We start from the raw sequence: 20235 nt of genomic DNA, 5'->3' as shown, positions 1-20235 counted from the left end.
CCGCGGCATGTGGGATCTTCCCGGACTGGGGCACGAACCCGTGTCCCCTGCATCGGCAGGCGGACTCTCAACCACTGCGCCACCAGGGAAGCCCTGGTGGGTGGATTCTTAACCACTGTGCCACCAGGGAGTTCCCTCTTGTTGCTTTTAATACTCTCTCTTCATCTTTAATTTTTGTCATTTTGATTACAATATGTCTTAGTCTGTTCCTCTCTGGTTAATCCTGTATGGGACTGTCTGCACTTCCTGGACTCAGGTGACTTTCCTTTCCCAGGTTAGGGAAGTTTTCAGCTATTATCTCTTCAAATATTTTGTCAGGACCTTTCTTTCTCTCTTCTCCTTCTGGGACCCCTATAATTTTATTATTAGTGTACTTGATGTTGTCCCAGAGATCTCTTAAACTGTCTTCATTTCTTCTCATTCTTTTTTCTGTTCAATGGCAGTGATTTCCACTAGTCTGTCTTCCAACTCACTGATCCATTCTTCTGCCTCATTTAGTCTGCTATTGATTTCTTCTAGTGTATTTTTCATTTCAGTAATTGTATTCTTCGATTCTGTTTGGTGGTTCTTTATATTTTCTAATTCTTTATTAAAAACGTCTCATTTCTCGCTCTGTGCATCCCTTCTCTCCTGAGTTCTTTGATCATTTTTACAACCATTACTCTGAACTCTTTTTTGGGGTAGATTGCTTATCTCCACATCACTTAGTTCTTCTGGGATTTTACGTTGCTTAGTTCTTCTGGAATTTTACATCAGTTCTTCATTGTCTGAAACATATTCCTCTGATGTCTCATTTTATCTAAATTGCTATTTGTGTTTTTATGTATGTAGTAGGTTAATTATGTTTCTCGACCTTGGAGAAGTGGCCCTCTGTAGGAGATGTCCTGTGCGTCCCAGCAGTGCACTCACCTCTCATCACCCAAGGGCCAGAGGCCAGCTGGTCCCAGGGTAGTATCTGGCCTGTGTTTGCAGACTTGGTCTGCAGGCTGCAGAATTGTAGTGTTCTTGCTTCTGGTGTCTGCCCCCAGGTGGGTGAGGCTGGTCTAGAGACTTATGCAGGCTTCCTGGTGGGAGGGGCCAGTGCCTGCCCACTTGTGTGTGGAGTGGGGTCTTGGCCCTCTGGTGGGCAGGGACATGTCTAGAGGTGGCTGTGGGCTTAGGAAGTCTTTAGGCAGCGTGTCTGCTGGTGGATGGGGCTGTGTTCATGCCTGGTTAGTTGTTTGGCCTGAGGCCTCCCAGCCCTGGAGCCTGCAGGCTGTTGCGTGGGGCCAGGTCTTGGTGCCGAGATGTCAGCCTCCAGGAGAGCTCATGCAGATGAATGCTCCCTGATATGCCCACTACCAGTGTCTGTGTCCCCAGGGTGAGGCATAGCTGCTCCCCAACCCCTACCCCGCCTACCCAGGAGACTATCTCAGACCAGCAGGTTGGTCTGACCCAGCCGCCTATCAGATTACTGCTTTTGCCCTTAGTCCTGATGCACATGAGATTTTGTGTGCACCTTTTAAGAGTGAAGTCTCTGTTCCCCCCAATCCTGTGGAGCTCCTGCAATAAAGCCCTGCTGGCCTTCAAAGCCAAATGGTGTAGGGGCTCTTCGGGGGGCCCAATGTGGGGCTCAGAACTCTCACTCCTGTAGGAGAACCTCTATAATATAATTACTCTCAAGTCGCCCACTCAGGAGGTATGGGATTTGATTATATCTCAAGTGTGCCCCTCCTACACGTCTCGTTGTAGTTCCTTCTTTATGTCTTTAGTTACAGAAGATCTTTCTGGTGGGTTCCAGTCTTTTTTATCAATGGTTGTTCTGTAGTTAGTTGTGATGTTGCTTGTGAGAGGAGATGAGCTTAGGGGGTCTTTCTACTCCACCATCTTGGCCTCTCTCAGTTCTTGATTTCCCCTTCTTTCTTTTCCTAGAGAATTCTCTTTTTTTTAATATTTATTTATTTGTCTTTTATTTTTGGCTGCATCGGGTCTTTGTTGCAGCATGTGGGATCTTCATTGCGGCACACGGGATCTTTCGTTGCGGCACATGGGTTCTTCATTGTGGCTCACGGGCTTCTCTCTAGTTGTAGTGTGTGGGTTTTCTCTCTTTAGTTGTGGTGTGTGGACTCTATATAGTTGTGGCGCATGGGCTCCAGAGCACGTGGGCTCTGTAGTTTGTGGCACACAGGCTCCATAGTTGTGGCATGTGGGCTTAGTTGCCCGTGGCATGTGGAATCTTAGTTCCCCAACCAGGGATCGAACCCATGTCCCCTGTGTTGGAAGGCAGATTCTTTACCACTGGACCACCAGGGAAGTCCCTCCCCTTCTTTCTTCTAGAGATGATTTCACCTGTTATTCTGCTTCCTCTCCATCATCATTTCACTGATACTCTGCAGCATTTGCCAAGACTTTCCTTAAAATTCTATGCTTTGCTTCTTGTCCTTTCTCCTACTTCATTGTATCGTTATTTCCTTTGCTGTCTCCTTTTGTTTTCCATCCCACTAAAACTATTATTTCCTCAAAATTTTGTCACTAACATTCTTTATTTGCTCCATTAATAGTTCTCAAAATTGGTCTTGGGACCACTTTTTCTCAGAACCATATAGGTTGCTTTTAAAAGTTCAGACTCATTGATCCACCAGAGAGCTCCAGAATTAGATTCCCATTTTAACCAATTTTAAGTGTACAATTCAGTGGCATTAATTACACTCACAGTGTTATATACAACCACCACCATTATCTATTTCCAAATTTTTCATCATCCCAAATAGAAACTCTGTACCCATTAAGCAATAACTCCCCATTCCCCTTTCCCCCAGCCTCTGATAGTCTCTAACCTACTTTCTGTCTCTGTGGATTTGCCTGTTGTAGATATTTCATGTAAGTGGAATCATGTAATAGTTGTCCTTTCATGCCTGGCTTACTTCACTTAGCATGTTTTCAAGGTTCATCCATGTTTAGCATGTATCAGAACTTCACTCCTTTTATAGCTGACTAATATTCCATTCTATGGGTAATACCACATTTTATCCATTTGTTTATTGATAAACATCTTTTGTTTTTAAAATGGCTTCCACCCCCCCTATAAAAATACATTGTCATCATAGATAGTTAAGGGTATGCAGAAAATATGAAAAAGATATTAGCATTCAGTCATAACTCCACTACCCAGAAATAACTACTATTAGTCTTATATTTCTTTCCTATCTTTATATGCATATATATTTAATATATCTGAGACTACAGTTAGATGTACAATTTGGAATCCTTCCTTTTCCAAATAGTATTATATTATAAAAATTGTTTCATGTCATTAAAAAACTCTTCTTAATTGTCAGTCTAAATGTCTACATGTATTCCAATATATGAACATACCATAATTTAACATTTCTTTATTTATTATGTGTTATAATGCTTTGATAGCAGACTCACATGTTGGAGTTTTATATACATAAGTATTTATCTTCATCTCCAAGTTCCTTAAGACAGATTCTTGGAAATACAGTTGCTGACTGAAAGATCATGAACATTTTTAGAACTCTTCATCCATATTGCCAAATTGATTTTCAGAAAGGACATGCCATTTTATGCTATCTACAGCATAGCTACAGAGAATCCATCTCATCAGACTCCTGCCACCAGAGCATAAGAGAAAATGATCCCAGCATATCATATACTCTAATGATGTCTGTTAGTTTTCACTCATATCAGTAATAATAGGTTATGCTTCATACTAGCCTTTAGATATAAGCAGGTGCTGAGCTTATTTACAAGGATTGAATGTGAAAGATACTGACTTATGGGAATGTGTGCAAAGGCCATAATCCTCAAAATTTGACATCCCTTAGCCTTACACAATCCAGACACTTACGTGTCTTATTCTTAAAATATCTGTTATTTCACCCCATTAAAATACAGCAGGGGCCTCCCTGGTGGCGCAGTGGTTGAGAGTCCGCCTGCCGATGCAGGGGATACGGGTTCGTGCCCCGGTCCGGGAGGATCCCATATGCCGCGGAGCAGCTGGGCCCGTGAGCCATGGCCGCTGAGCCTGTGCATCCGGAGCCTGTGCTCCGCAAGGGGAGAGGCCACAACAGTGAGAGGCCCACGTACCGCAGAAAAAAAAAAAAAAAAAAAATACAGCAGGAAGGCAATAAAAGATTAATTTCCTAATAAACATTTAAGTGCCACTACATACAGGAAGGAGTAGCAATAAAACTTGATTTTAAGACAACTGTCAATTATGAACTGCAGCTAACTGGCCTAGTGGGGACCTGGAAAGAAACAAAAACAATTACATAGCATAAGAATTTAAACCCCCTCTCTGAACTGAGAGGGCAGTTAATTACCGGCAAGAGCTGTGGAGTCAATCATAACTTTGTAAGCCTCCTTATAGCCATGAAAACTTATTGCTGTGTAGGAATAAAGCGAGCATCAGATTTACCAGCTAGAAGGCTGCTATAGTTAATATATGTGCCCTACTCAAAGACCGGCAAGGACAGGGGTCGTTAAGGTTTTGATAGTAGCGTAATTGGGCCACCCAGCAGTTGCCCAGAATGACTTAAAATAGCCCTCAATTCTATAGAGCAGTTGGGCTGATTCTGAAAGGGCAGAACAATAGGAAAAGGCGAAAAATACAGCCCAGGAGGTTCTGGGTGTCTTCATTGGGGGCACTACTGGTGCTATTTCTAAACCTTAATATGACCCCTCATCTAGCATTTGGGGAAGTGAGATCTGACAGCATCCATGATTTTAGAATAAGTTTTATAGGACTGGTGTCCATTCAGCAAATTTGAGTGACTATTAGGTACTGACAATTGGGGGGATACTGTATCTCGTAAGGCAATGGCCTCTGATCTCAAGGAGTTCACCTTCTAGTAAGGTCAAAGATTACAAACACAATTATACTACAAGATAATTCTATATAATATCAGTTTCCATGAAGTGCAGAAGGTGAATAAACCACCTTAAGTTTTCACAGAGAAAGAAGCATCTGACCCAAGTCTTGGATAAATGGGAACTTACAATGTGGAGAAGCAGGAAAGAGTTCTTCTAAACAGTGAAAACAGCATATGTAAGTGCACTATGCATGAGAGGACAAAGTATCTTCTGGTAACTACAAGACATGTCAGTATTAATTAGAGCAAAAAATAAGAGCAAGGGCATCTGGAATTTGGGACTGGGGTCAAAAAAAATGCCTCTTCGGGACTTCCCTGGTGGCACAGTGGTTAAGAATCTGACTGCCAATGCAGGGGATACGGGTTCGAGCCCTGGGCCAGGAAGATCCCACATGCCGCGGAGCAACTAATCCTGTGCGCCACGACTACTGAGCCTGAGTCTAGAGCCCTTGAGCCACAGCTACTGAAACCCACGTGCCTAGAGCCCGTGCTCTGCAACGAAGAGTAGCTCCTGCTTGCCGCAACTAGAGAAAGCTCACGTGTCAATGAAGACCCAACGCAGCCAAAAATTAAAAATTAAAAAAAAATTTTTTTTAATGCCTCTTCCTCCATAACTCAAGTAGCATTCTTTACCTCAGCTACCTGTTACGTGGAAAAAACACTGACATAAACGGGATGCTTGATCGATTGAAAAGGGGACCTGAGTGCTGTTGTAGTAGCTAGTTTAATAGTCTTTATTTGTCTGCTTCTTGTTATTATACTATATATAGATTGTATGATTTACGTAGACCAAACAGCAGTAAAATCACTGGGGGAAGTGAAGTCTTCATATGAAATGCATACAATTTGCTTTGTGAATTTAACAAATTCCTTATCCCTCCTTTTGCCTCTAAAAGAGTTGGGAAGTGTCTAACTGATCTTGCTCAGCCCAACAGTTAATCCTTTGATAGTTCTAATAGCCTGTATCTAGGAGCCTTATATAACCATGTCATTTGCTCAGTAGAGGGGAAGGAATGTTAGATAGAAATAAAATATTCTGGCCTTTTTAACTTCTAGTATTTCATTCTCTCTATTCTAAAACTAAACTCTCCACCCGTTTCTGGACCTTTCTGTTCATGAAGCTACATCTTTTATACAACCCCATTTAAAACAACCATTAATAAATTTATTTGTATTTCACAGTCTGGGATGGCATTCATATTGCTTTTCACACTAAACTCAAACAACATATTTTAAACTACAAAGACCTACATCAGGCTGTCAAATATGACTTAACATTTAGCCTTGGAAAAGAAGGTTGAACAGAAGGAAAATTCATGAATTTATTTATTGTTTTTTGCCCCATGTTAGCCTCTTATTTTGCTGCCAGTAAGATATATATTATCCATATATCAGCTGTTATTTAGCTTACATTCTGAGATAAATATTTCTCTGACAAGCTTTTATGATGCCACAGAATTGAATTTTTATAGACAAGTGTTTTAAGAATGAGAATGACATCATAGGAAGGAAATTAAACAAAGTTGGGAAATCCAGGTTCAAGTTCTGGGTTTGCACATAACCAGCTATTTGTCCTTGGGTATGTTGCTTAACTAAAACCAAGAGCTCTTGTCTTTAGTATTTATTTCTTTAACAAGAGATTTGAACTAGAAGACCTCTAAATTCAACAAATATATGGCCTGACTTTTTTTGAACAATATTTATTTCAAATCTCTTGTGACTTCAATGTTTGTAAATAAAAAATGTCTCATATTACAATGTTTGAGGCTCTTTTCACACCTGGAAGTATTGTAGAAATCCTTTATTAAATTAAGTGATTTGGTCTTGATTTGGAAAATATAGTCCTACCATATATTTATTCTTTTCCCATACTAAAATTATGTGATTCTAGGGTAGATCCAGAGCAGCATCCCATTTCATATCTACTAGGCCACTGCCTTCTCAAGCCATTCCTCTCCTATATTTTCAGCCATTTTTCCATTTAACTTTTCTACTTAAACAGTAATTATCTTCAGAAGTACATAGTTTATCTTTTTCTAAAGTTAATATAAGTTATTTTTGACTTGTGATGATTTTTGTTCAGGACAGCTAGATTGAATGCTTACTCTGTGTAATATTTGTGGGGTTTAGTTACAATTTTCTAGGGGACTTGCCTTTATTTTCTCTGTGTTCCAGGTCTTGCCTGAAATTTAGAAGCCCCTTTCTTCCCCTTCCTTTCTGGTGCTGTCTATCAGTGGTGGTGATCACCTCTGAGGAAGAAAAGCCCACTTGCACTGACCATGGAGAACACTCAGCATCTCTGCTTGATTGTGACAAGGGCAGTTTTTGGATGGATCATGAAATGCTTCTAAAGTAGCCAAGAGTTAACTTTCGTAACCTTTTTATATAATAAGCATGTTACCACCAAGGTAACTTACCCAGTGAAATCAACTACATAGTGGAATCACATTATTTACACATTTAACTTATATGCAAATACAACTCTACTAAAACACAAAGAGTGAGAGAGAAAAATAACATTTTACATAGTGCATGCACATTCAGCCTTCCTTTTCAGTGAGTCCCAGGCAGTGAATGAAATTAAATCTGAAACAGTCAGTTCATATTGGTGAAAGCTATAGAGAGAATGTGAGGATGGTTTTAAAGGTCTCCTAGTAATTGATAAATGTTCAGATGGCCAGGCAACTGGGTGGGAGAACTTCCTTGTCATTTACAAGGGTTTTTGAAGGTTGTTGAGAAGCTACACTTAAAAAATCAGAGAAAGTGACAAAATCCTCTACAAAGAAAGACATGAAGAGAACAAGTTGAAACTTTTGTAAATTTACTAAGTATTCAAAGGAGTGAAACACCTGATTGATTAAATTTCTGAGTGTTCTTTATGGGTTTTCAGTGGTTATTTTTACCATACACTATTACCCCCTTAAAACCTGTCCCATAAGTATGATGCTGACTGTTGTACAGATACAATAGTATCTATTAATTTAGTTTGCTAGTATAAATTGAGTAAGATAATGGGTAATTTCATTATGAAGCCAATTCGTGGCTGATAACTCCATTTTTTAAAAATGTGGGCATGAACTTCTTCCTCGCAGTAGAAATCTTTGAATTTAAAATCTAGATTCTAGGGAATTCCCTGGTCCAGTGGTTAGGACTCAGCACTTTCACTGCCATGTGCCTAGGTTTGATCCCTGGTCGGGGACCTAAGATCCCACAAGTCGTGTGGCATGGCCAGTAATAATAATAATAATAATAAATTTAGATTCTATAATAAAATGACTATTTCTTGACCATCCTAGTAATTTATGCCATGTACATTATTTTACTTTGTCACTAGGGTTTTTTTCCACCCAAATCCACGGCTTACATAATTACTACATTGGGATTGCATAACTAACTACCAAGTAAAAAACAGTAATTGGATAAAATGTTTTTTAAAACATTTTTAAAGTTGTACCAAATATGTGAAATACATTTTTTTCTGTGATCACACAGGTGAACATGATTAAAGATGATGGGACAGTTATTCATTTCAACAATCCCAAAGTCCAAGCTTCCCTTTCTGCTAACACCTTTGCAATTACTGGCCATGCTGAAGCCAAACCAATCACAGAAATGCTTCCTGGAATATTAAGTCAGCTTGGTGCTGACAGCTTAACAAGTCTTAGGAAGTTAGCTGAACAGTTCCCTCGACAAGGTAGGTATTTCAATTTAATACCTCTTTCCCTCCTCACCTTACTTAAAGAACCTAATGATTTAAAAGGTGTGTCCATTTTATGCTAGAAGGATTTACCTGTACATAAATTTTACTTTTTGTAATATTACTTGTATGCTTCATACATTTTTGAGTTTGTTCCTTTAATAATTATGCAGTGTAGCATGTAGAATATTCAGATACATTTTGGTAGTAATATAGAGTGTTGGGAGGTAATTACCTACAAGGAAAGTGCCAGGATCTGCAGGCCACATTTTATAAACAGTTGATTTGGTATTCACTTCTGACTAATGACAAGAAAAAGATAGTGTTATCACAGAACTATATTTTCATTTAATATTGTTGATTGTGCTATAGATGCAGCAACCATAAGTTCTGAGTGTCCAAGGTAGTTCTGATTTCAAATGTGTCTTGTCATCCCTAAAAAATCAGAGCCTATTAGTTCAGTGCTAATACTACAAAGCTAGATAGTTTTACACCAAAAGAGATGGAAAAAATCTTGAATGTTGATTTTTTATTTGGAGAATATGGAATTTGGAGAGTTAATTAACTATAATGTCCTTATTTAAACTCACCTAAATTATTCCATTTTGCATGTAAGTTTTACCTTCACTACCCATTGTAATTGCCAACTGTATTTAGTGTATATCTAATGAAGTTAAACTTTTATTAATTTTAGTATCAAATAAAATATGGCATTTAGATTAGGTAATATTTAGCTTTTTCTGAACAACTATGTAAGATTTGTTTCTAGAACTATGTAGATAGGAAAAAAGGATAAACATTACAAGTGTTTGGTAAAGGTCTTTGTTCTCAATGGCTAATTTTAAAATAAACTTTTTGTAGTGTTGGATAGCAAAACACCAAAACCAGAAGACATTGATGAGGAGGATGATGATGTTCCAGGTAGGTGACATTTCTTTAGTTTTAAGATTTTTAGCATCCTGTTTATCTCATTTAATTCATTGCATGATCATTTTTCAGTTTTTTGTTAATGGTGAGCTTGTGAATTCACAACGATGTGCATACGATCTAATGAAACAGGATAAAAGCCCTCCCGTTCAGAGCTTAGAAATTGTCACACAAAGCTCTGCTACATTTATTAAATTGGAATCTGCCTTTATTAAATTGGGATCATTGTGATTATAAATTTGCATAGTATTGTTACAACACTTCTGTAGGAATTATGATTGACATATGAAAATGCTAGTCACCTTAGTAGTTTGCATAGGCAAAAGAAGACTAAAATTTCCTTAGGGTTTCTGTTTTAAGCAGATAAATGAAGCATTATTAGTGAAATGCCACCAATTCATTTCTGCCTCTTACATGTTTTCAGGCTAATTCTAGTAGCAACAATTCTGTTTTTGTTAGGCTAGAAGTTAGGAATTGCATTTACCTCTTTGTCTTTTTTTGTATCTTTAACTTATTTACTTTTTTTTTTCAGATCTCGTAGAAAATTTTGATGAGGCATCAAAGAATGAAGCTAACTAAAAATTTTTCTGGTTTTTGGAAGCTGGCATGGACTAGATTTAACAAATCAGCTATGTGGTTCCAAAGTTTTACAGACACGGAGAACATCAGCTGTTACTAGTTCAGTAATATAAATATTTTGTATATTAATAATGCTGTTTGTTCAGCATTTTTCGATCATTTGATTTTGCATTTTGCACTTCCTCCCAGGATCTATTCTTTTGGTCAAAATACGAAGTGTTGGTGCAGTTTGAGGGTGTTTTGGGTTTTGATTCTTGGTTTTTTTTGTTTTGTTTTTTGTTGGGGTATTTTTAGTGTGTGTATGTGTATGTATGCGTGTGGGTATGTGTGTATACAGTGGAGAGCAAATTGGAAAACAGTTTTATTTATCCTCCTCCTTACCCCAGTAGAAATAAAACAAATCTTTACATTTGTTACTTTTTATTTTTTCTAATGATGCACAGAATTAATGAAAAGTGAGTATCTTGGATTTCAAATCTGAGGCGATTTTACCCTTGGAGGTTTCGTTTTAATTTGCTTCGTTAACATATTTCTCATACATTTTTCTGGGTTTAAAATGTCTTGAGATATTTTGTCACCAGCTTCATGCTGGCATAATGGGTAGCATATCTTTGGTGCAGTTGCCTTAGATTCACTTACCTAGTTAGACCCAGAGGAATTTCTTCTACTAGATTTTGTCCTAAATGCCTTGTTTTCTCCCCTTTTGGTCTCGAAATGGCCTGGTTAGCCTTTAGTAATGCTCTTCCTCATCTTCCATCTAGCCTGAGAAGGATGTTCTCCATATAGAGTTAATCGAGTGCCTAATCCCTCTTTTTCTAAGATTGTTCCCACATCTTGAGGAACAACAGCTCCATCTTCAACTTCTTATTCCTTTGATTTTACAGTTTGGTAGATTTCAAACTGGAATAGCTAGCATGTGCTTGCTAAATAATTTTATGCCAGCCTTATCCTGTATCCTAGCTGTTCTTAGTAGCAGGTGCAAAAATGCCTCTTTTTCAGCAAGGTTGAAATTGGGAATGTCCTTTTGAATCAGAAAAAATGGGCCATAGACTCATTCCCCAGCACAAATGGGCATTCTATGAAATGGTACTGGCCCTAGGAGGATTTCTTCAACCACTCCTCTACTCTTGGCCTTGAACCTACCTCTGGATTGGATCTTACTATTGTAGCTGCTCATAGCATCCTCCTGCATGCTTAGAGTAATGCTTTGGGGGAACACTGGTAAAACACAGTATTTATTTTTTCACCTCCTTTCAGAGGACTTGGAAGTAAGTTGCATTCATTCATTGATGCTTCCCTCTTGCCGTCTTATGATAAAAGCTTGCACTTTGTTATATCAGCATTTGTTATAGCCAATATTTAAGGATAAGATTTAGAAAGTCTATCATGGCCCATCATCAAACTATGGCTTAACCTTGCAGCATATCAACTTTTGTTTCAAGCTAGATATCTTTATTTGATATCTCTAGTGCAAGACCAACATATCAAGAGATCTATAGACACGAAGGCAAAGGTCTTGTATTTTTTTCCATCCAGACACCTCAATTTATTTTATACATTTGTTGATTTTTCCTGTTATGTTTTATATAATATATGGAGTTAACTACAAAATAAAATAACAGTAATAAAATAACAAAAGAGGATAATATTTCCTCTTGTGCTTCTCTTTTTGTTGTCTACAGAATTTACTTCTTTTGTATTTTCCCTCTGTTCCTCACCCCCAAATGAATTTCAACCTAGTCTTTTTTTGAAATTATGCTTCATCCATTGTTAGATCAGTAGCTCTACATGGTCTACCTAGTCCAGAATGCTGTTCCTCTGACTGTCCCCAAAGGGCACATTGTGGGGCAGAGAGAGTTAAGGGGACTTCAAGTGGTTAGGGAAACCTAAGAGGTAGTATACCAAATGGGGGGAAGAAGCACTCGTGGAATTCAGGAGAATTGGATCCTAGTCCAAACTCTGGCATTAACCGTATGACCTTGGGCAGGTTACCTAACCTAATGACTTTGAAATTCATCATCAGTCAAATGAGATGTTTCCAAATCAACACTTCTTCTGCTCCTGTAGTTCTGTGACTCTCATTTCTGAAAATCCTCAAGGAGGTATTTTATCATTTTTTCAGAAATGTCTTTTTATCAATACTCATAAAAGTTCTTTGTGTGTATATACTTCTTCCTCTTTTACATTTTGATCATATTTTAACTGCTCACCCAGAGGAGCTCTGGTCAGTATTTCCTTTTATCCTGTTGACAATAACTCTTAATGGCTGGCCTCTCTTGTATGCAATGAGCCAATACTCTTTTTTGTTTTATATTTTCATACCTTCCCTTTTCCTGGACAAAGCATATCGAGATCCTGACTCAACCCAAAGAAATGTTCCTGCCTTCAGAGTGAGTAGGCATAGGTAAGAAAGAATGTGGATAAAACTTCTATAAATTGTAGTGTTCTTGGCATAAATATGAATTATATAGTTTTTTAATATATGAAGTAGTTACTAAATATTTACTTTTTACTAAGGTTATGTATTTATTGCCAAGATAACTATAGAATTTTCTGGGGAAATTCACCTTAGAATTTTGGGGTAATTCAAGAAATGTCTACAGAAGGTTGATTGATAATCTTAATTTTTATGGATAGTCCTTTCAGTTTTTATAAAGCTCCTCATTTATCTGTTTTGGGGAAGCCCAAAGTAAGTAGTTGGGACCTTATATTTGTTTTACCCTTATTTTTCCCATTAAGTAATGGTTTAAGAATACATCAAGCATCTTGATTTGTTGTTAAGTAACTAGTATTTATGGGATTCCATTAAATTAATTTTAATAAGCCTACCAGGTTTTTTTGAAAACCCATATTGGGATGTGTTTGATTTGTTTCTTTGTTTTAATTCAGTGTTTAACCCTAAGGGTGTTATATATCCATAAATACAATATTATGAGAAGACATAGTGTGGGATAGGGACTTCTCTGGTGGTGCAGTGGTTAAGAATCCATCTGCCAATGCAGGGGACATGAGTTCGATCCCTGGTCTGGGAAGATCCCACATGCCACAGAGCAGCTAAGCCTATGCGCCACAACTACGGAGCCTGCGCTCTAGAGCCCGTGAGCCACAACTACTGAAGCCCTCACGCCCTAGAGCCCACGTGCCGCAACTATTGAAGCCCATGTGCTGCAACTACTGAAGCCCACGCGCCTAGAGCCCGTGCTCTGCAACAAGAGAAGCCACCGCAACCTGAAGCCTGTGCACTGCAACAAAGAGTAACCCCTACTCGCCACAACTAGAGAAGGGGCACACACAGCAATGAAGAACCAATGCAGCCAAAAATTAATTAATTTAATTAAAAACACATAGTATGGAATAGTAGGAACTGCACAGGGTTTTAGATAGAGGTCAGTTCCATTATCTACTGTGTTATAATTTTTCCAATAGGGCTACTGTAATGCACAACTCGGGGGTTCACCATTCATATTTGTTGTGTCCCAGGGGTTGCCATTTTCATAGAGTATAATGTGACTAATGCCCCTATATTAGTGTAATGATGGCCTTGCTATCTGAGCCTGTTTCCTCCACTGTAAATAGTCCCTGAATCAAACAGGGTTCCTTAGAACTCCCTAAATGATTAAGGTGAAGATGAAAGATGATTAAAGCGTGTGATCTCCCAAGCAGTGGCAGAAAGGAGCTTATGGTTCTAGGCACAGCAAAGCTCCATTCTACACTGCCACCCTCCTGTTCAGTCTGTATTGTTCTGCCACACAGAGTTTGCCTAGATTATCATAGCCCCCTTACTGGGCTTGCTTATGATTCACTTGCTCCAATCCATCCTTTACATAGGAGCCAAACAACCTAAATTTCATATCTGAGTGTGTCATAGCCTTACATTTATCTCCAACATACCACTCTGTTTCAAGCTTTCATCCTTCTACACATATTTTTTACTGTAGTACAATATTGAGATTACTTGATTTTCTTTATAATTTTCCCATCTAGATTGTGAGAACCTTGATGGCAGATAGTGTGTCACACATCTTTTATTCCCAATATCTAGCATAGTGACAACATGTAGTCTACTTACAATCACAATAACATTTACTGAATAGAGTTATCTCATTTAACTCTCAGTTCAGTGGGGCACATATTATGGTCTCACTTTAAAAGTGGAGCAAAAATGACTTAGGGAAGTACCAAAACAACTAACAGGTGAGAGAACCAGAATTCTAATCTAGATCTATCAGATTCCAGAGTTTAAATTCTAAACATCACCCCACACCATTCAACAAATATTTATTGAAATTAAAATTATGTTTTTGTGACCTCTAGGTGGATATCCTCATCAAATATCACTCAATATTAGCCTGAAAGTAAAATCTTAAGGATTACTCAGCAAGTTTGAGGGTTTTTTTACAAGTAGGATTTGTAACTTTTGTATACAGGAGTTGAGTTTTATGAACTTAATAATTGGATATTTTGCAAACCTGGGATGAGATCTTTTGACAGTGGTATATGGGCAAAAACTCTTAGGTTACATATGTTAATCTTGGCACTGGTGTTCTCAAAATTTTGCATCCTTTTAGGGTTACCTTGTCAAAGAAAAATATACACTTGAACAAGTTGGTGATGAACTTATCCTGCAGCCACACTTTTTTTTAATGTGTTTAAATCAAACTGGCCCACAAAAAAAGTAGAACTAATAAATGAATTCAGCAAAGCTCTAGGATACAAAACCAACACACAAAAGCAGCTGCATTTCTATACACTGACAATGAACAATCCAAAAAGTAGATTAAGAAAATAATTCCATTCACAATAGCATCAAAAAGAATAAAATACTTAGAAATAAACTTTACCAAGGAAGCAAGAGACTTCTACATTGAAAACTACAAAATATTGTTAAAAGAAATTAGGATATAAATGAACTGACATCCCATATTCATGGATATGGAAGACAATGTTGTTAAGATGTAAATACTACCCAGAAAGATCTACTGAGTCAATGCAATCCCTATGAAAACCCTAATAAAGTTTTTTTGCAGAAATAGAAAAACCCATTCTAACTGTTGGTGGGAATGTAAATTGGTGCAGCCACTATGGAAAACAGTATGGAGTTTCCTTCAAAAACTAAAACTGGGCTTCCCTGGTGGCGCAGTGGTTGAGAGTCCGCCTACCGATGCAGGGGACACGGGTTCATGCCCCGGTCTGGGAAGATCCCACATGCCGTGGAGCAGCTGGGCCCGTGAGCCATGGCCGCTGAGCCTGCGCCTCCAGAGCCTGTGCTCCGCAACGGGAGAGGCCACAACAGTGAGAGGCCCACATACCGCAAAAAAAAAAAAAAAAACCTAAAACTATAACTACCATATGATCTAGCAATTCCACTCCTGGGTATATATCTGGAAAAAAATAAAGACTCTAATTCAAAAAGATACATGTACCCCAATGTTCATAGCACTATTTACCATAGCCAATACATGGAAGCAACCCAAGTGCCCATCAACATATGATTGGCTTAAGAAGATGTGATACATATACAATGGAATATTAGTCATAAAAAAGAATAAAATATTGGCATTTGCAGCAACATGGATGGACCTAGAGAATATTATGCCTAGTGAAATAAGTCAGACAGAAAAAGATAAATACTATATGATATCACTCATATATGGAATCTAAAAAATAATACAAGTGAATCTATATACAAAACAGAAACAGACTCAGACATGGAAGACAAACTTAGGTTACCAAAGGGGAGTTGGGAGAGGGACAAATTAGGAGTATGGGATTAATAGATAGAAACTACTATACATAAAATAGATAAGCAACAAGGATTTACTGTATAGCACAGGGAATTATACCCAATATCTTGTAATAACTTAGAATATACTCTGAAAAAAAAGTCTATGTTATACAGCTAACACAATGTTGTAAATCAAATATACTTCAGTATTTTTAAAAAGTTATAAAAAGAATAAAGTATTCATGCTAAGGAAATCAAAGAAAAAACTCATTCTAAAATTCATATGGAATCTTAAGGGGTCCCAGATATCCAAAACAGTTGAAAAAAAAGTTGGGAGGACTCATTTCCTGATTTCAATACTTACTACAAAGTTACAGCAAGCAAAACAATGTACTGGCATAAAGACAGACATACAGAGCAGTGAAATAGAGTAGAGACCCCAGAAATAAACCTTTATATGTATGGTCAAATGATTTTTGACAAGTGTACCAAGACCATTCGATGGGGAAAGGATGGTCTTTTCAACAAATGGTGTTGAAAGAACTGTATATGCACATGCAAAAGAATAAAGTTAGACCTGTACTTTACACCACAGACAAAAATTAATGGATCAAAGACCTAAACATAAGACTAAAACTATAAAATCCTCAGAAGAAGACACAGGGAAGCTTCATGACTTTGAATTTAGCAATGATTGCTTTGATATGACACCAAAAGCACAGCCAAAAAAAAAATAGGTAAATTGGAGTGTATCAAAATTAAAAACTTGTGTATCAAAGGATACTATCAAGAGAATGAAAAAGCAACTCACAGACTGGGAGACAATATTTGAAAATCATATATCCGATAAAGGATTAATATACACAATATATAAGTAACCACAACTCAACAAAAAACAGCCTAATTGAAAAATGAGCAAAAGACTTAAATAGATATTTCTCCAAAGAAGATATACAATAAGCCTATGAAAAGATGTTCAACATCACTAATCATTAGGAAAATGCAAATCAAAACCACAATAAGCTACCACTCCACACCTATTAGGATTGCTATTAAAAACAAAACAAAAAACAAATATTGGCAAGGATGTGGAGAAATTGGAACGCTTATGCATTGTTGGTGAGAATATAAAATGGTGTGGCCACTGAGGAAGACAATATAGTGGCTCCTCAAAACATTAAACACAGATTGTCCAGCAATTCCACTTCTAGATATATACCCCAAAGCAGAGAGATACTGAAAACAGAGACTCAAACAGATATTTGTACACCCATGTTCATAGCAGCAATTTTTCTTTCTTTTTTTTTTTTTTTTTTCCCCTGTGGCTGCTCTATGCAGCATGCAGGATCTTAGTTCCCCCACCAGGGATCAAACCCGTGCCCCCTGCAGTGGAAGTTCAGAGTCCTAACCACTGGACCACCAGGGAAGTCCCCATAGCAGCGTTATTTACAATAACCAAAAAGTAGAAACAACCCAAATGTCTATCAACAGATGAAGGAATCAACAGAATGTCTATACAGTAAGTCCCCTACATATGAACCTTCAAGTGGTGAACTTTCAAAGATGCGAACATGTATTCGCATGACCAATCACATAAGTTAGTTCATGTGTCTGGCATACCTTGTCATGTGCGTGCATCCTCCACAAGTGGTTGTGCTTTTGTGTACTTTACTGTATAGAGTACAGTAGTACAGTATCTTTATTTCAAGCCCAGGATGTCCGGAAGCAAGTGTAAAAGCAGTGGTGATGTAGCCAGTACTGCTAAGAAACGCCAAGCAATAACAATGGAAACAAAAGTGAAAATAAGTGAGAGTGGAGCAAGGCGAAAATATGGTAGATGTTGCTCATTCTTAAAACGTGAATTGTTCAACCATTGGCACGATTCTAAAGAACAAGGACAAGATCATGGAACATGTGAAGTCGGCTGTGCCAGTGATGTCGACAACAATATCAAAGAAACGTGTAAAAGTGATGGAGGAGATGGAGAAACTTCTCAGTGTGTGGATGCAGGATCAGCTTCAGCACTGAGTCCCATTAAGCTTAATGCTAATTCAAGAGAAAGCCAAAAACCTTTATGAAGACTTGAAGAAGAAACACATTGAAGAATCAGAGGGCTCATCTTTTAATGCCAGCCATGGCTGGTTTCAAGGGTTCAAGGCTAGAGCCAACCTTTGCAATGTAAAAGTAAGCGGTGAGGCAGCGAGTGCAGATATGGTAGCTGCCCGAGAGTTTCATGAAACACTTTGAGAAATTATTTATGAAGGCACATATTGACTCAACCAGGTTTTTAATGTGGATGAAACAGGGCTGTACTGGAAGAGGATGCCAGACTGAAGTTACATCAGTAAGGAGGAAAAGTTGATGCCAGGCTATAAAGCAGCAAAGGATAGGCTAACTGTTGTTTGGTGACAATGCTTCTGGCAATATGAAGCTGAAGCCTCTCTTAATTTATCATTCAGAGAACCCAAGAGCCCTTAAAAACATAGCCAAGGGCTCTCATCCTGTTGTGTGGAAGAGTAACCCCAAAGCCTGTGTTACACAGGCCATTTTCCAGGACTGGTTTTTCCACCACTTTATCCCTGAGGTAGAGAAATACTGCCTGGAGAAGGATGTCCCATTCAACATTCTTTTGCTGCTCAACAATGCTCCCAGCCACCCCCCATTCATGGATGACTTTCATCCCAGCATCAAAGCAGTGCATCTGCCACCAAATATTATGTTGCTCATCCAACCTATGGACCAGGGAGTTATAGCGACTTTCAAGAAATATTTACCTCACACTTTTCATCAGGCAGTAAAGATGAGTGACAAATCAGGAGCAACCTTGTGACAATTTTGGAAGGACTACCATTTCAAGGCCTTAAAAAACATTGACTTTGCTTGGTGTGAGGTTACAGCTGTCACCATGAATGGGCTTTGGAAGAGCATTTGCCTGCAGTTCACGATTTTCATGGATTTGGAAGGTGGATGAGGAGTCCAAAGAGGTCTTCAGCAACTTAGTGACCCTCAGTGAGAAACTGGAGCTAGATCTGCAAGAAGACTACTTCACTGAACTCCTTGCTGTGCAACACAGAGAGCTTACTAATGAAGACCTGATGGAATTGGAGGCCCAGAGAAAGGATGAAGAGAGACAAGAGGAAGAAGAAGTAACTGAAGAACCAAAGAGAGTCATGATGCAGGAAATGGCAAGGGGATTTTCTTTATTTGAGGAGTCACTGTTAGTTTTTGAGGCATAGGACCGAACGAAGAACGGTGCACGAAGGTTGCAGCAGCCGTTCAGAATTCAGTCCAGTGCTACCATGTCATCTATGACAAGAAAAAAAGAGCTACTACCCAGACATCACTGGATCATTTTTTCAAGAAGGTAGATAGAATTGAATCCAGCAAGGTACCAGAACCTGTGCCATCAGCGTCAGGCGTGAGTGAAATTGCAGCTTGCCCTCCGTGTCCTATTGCTGACAATCCTTCAGCTCTACCATCTCCCACCTCCTCTCCCTCCTCCAGTCAGGAACTCTTCTTGCCTGTTCACTCAATGCCAGCCCCTGTATGCCAGCTGTTGTACTGTACTACTATACTTTTCAAGGTACTGTACTGTAAGATTAAAAATGTTTTCTTCATTTTTTGTGTTTTTTATGTATTATTTGTGTGAAAAGTATTATAAACCCATTACAATACAGCACTATGTAGCCAATTGTGTTAGTTGGGTACCTAGGCTAACTTCGTTGGACTTACGAAGAAATTGGACTTACAGACAAGCTCTTGGAATAAAACTTGTTCATATGTAGGGGACCTAGTATATATAAAATAGAATATTATTCAGCCTTAAAAAGGAATGAAATTCTGATATGTGTTAAAACAAAGGTGAACCTGGAAAACATGCTTAATGAAATAAACCAGACACAAAAATACAAATATTGTATGATTCCATTTACGTGAGGTATCTTGGAATAGTCAAATTCATAGAGACAGAGCAGTGGTTACTAAGCGCAGGAAGGAGGGGGAAATAGGGAGTTACTGTTTAGTGAGTACAGAGTTTCAGTTCAAGATGATGAAAAAGTTCTGGAGATGGATAGTGGTGGTGGTTGCACAACATGAATGTACTTAATGCCACTGAAAAGTGGCTAAAATGGTAAATTTTATGTTGTGTATATTTTACCACACACACACAAAATCAAACTGTCAGTATGCCTCTTGGTACCCTATGTTTAAGAGATCAGCCAACAGTAGGTAAGTGTACCCCATCACAAATACTGTTTACCTCAGCATCAAGTTGTTCCAGGGCACAGTGTTGAGAGCCCTAGGATATGTGCTTTGAGGGGTCAGAGATGGATAGGAGCCAATCTCTGCCTCCTTGGTACTTAGTTAAGTTAGAAAATAGCAAACAAGTAATAAAAAATCATACCTGGTTGCTACAGACTCTGTTTAAGTGTCAC

General features: G+C 38.4%; 1 protein-coding gene across 4 annotated transcripts in view; it reads left to right on the top strand.

Moving 5' to 3' along the window:
• BTF3L4 (basic transcription factor 3 like 4) overlaps positions 1 to 10489 on the top strand; it is a 29530-nt gene extending 19041 nt beyond the window's left edge. For 3 of the 4 annotated variants that reach the window (XM_081258571.1, XM_081258570.1, XM_081258573.1), the window contains exons 4-6: positions 8367 to 8568; positions 9433 to 9492; positions 10031 to 10489. In XM_081258571.1, coding sequence (XP_081114697.1) covers positions 8367 to 8568; positions 9433 to 9492; positions 10031 to 10077 — 309 coding nt within the window. In that variant the 3' untranslated portion in view covers positions 10078 to 10489. Of the gene's footprint in view, positions 1 to 7129; positions 7283 to 8366; positions 8569 to 9432; positions 9493 to 10030 lie in introns of those variants that run through there. The other variant, XM_081258572.1, reaches the window with a different exon arrangement.
• Positions 10490 to 20235: the final 9746 nt, after the last annotated feature.

The sequence above is a fragment of the Mesoplodon bidens genome, assembly GCF_964165515.1.
Source record: "Mesoplodon bidens genome assembly, chromosome: 2".
NCBI classification, from domain to species: domain Eukaryota; kingdom Metazoa; phylum Chordata; class Mammalia; order Artiodactyla; family Ziphiidae; genus Mesoplodon; species Mesoplodon bidens.
This window is presented reverse-complemented; position numbering and strand designations above follow the sequence as displayed.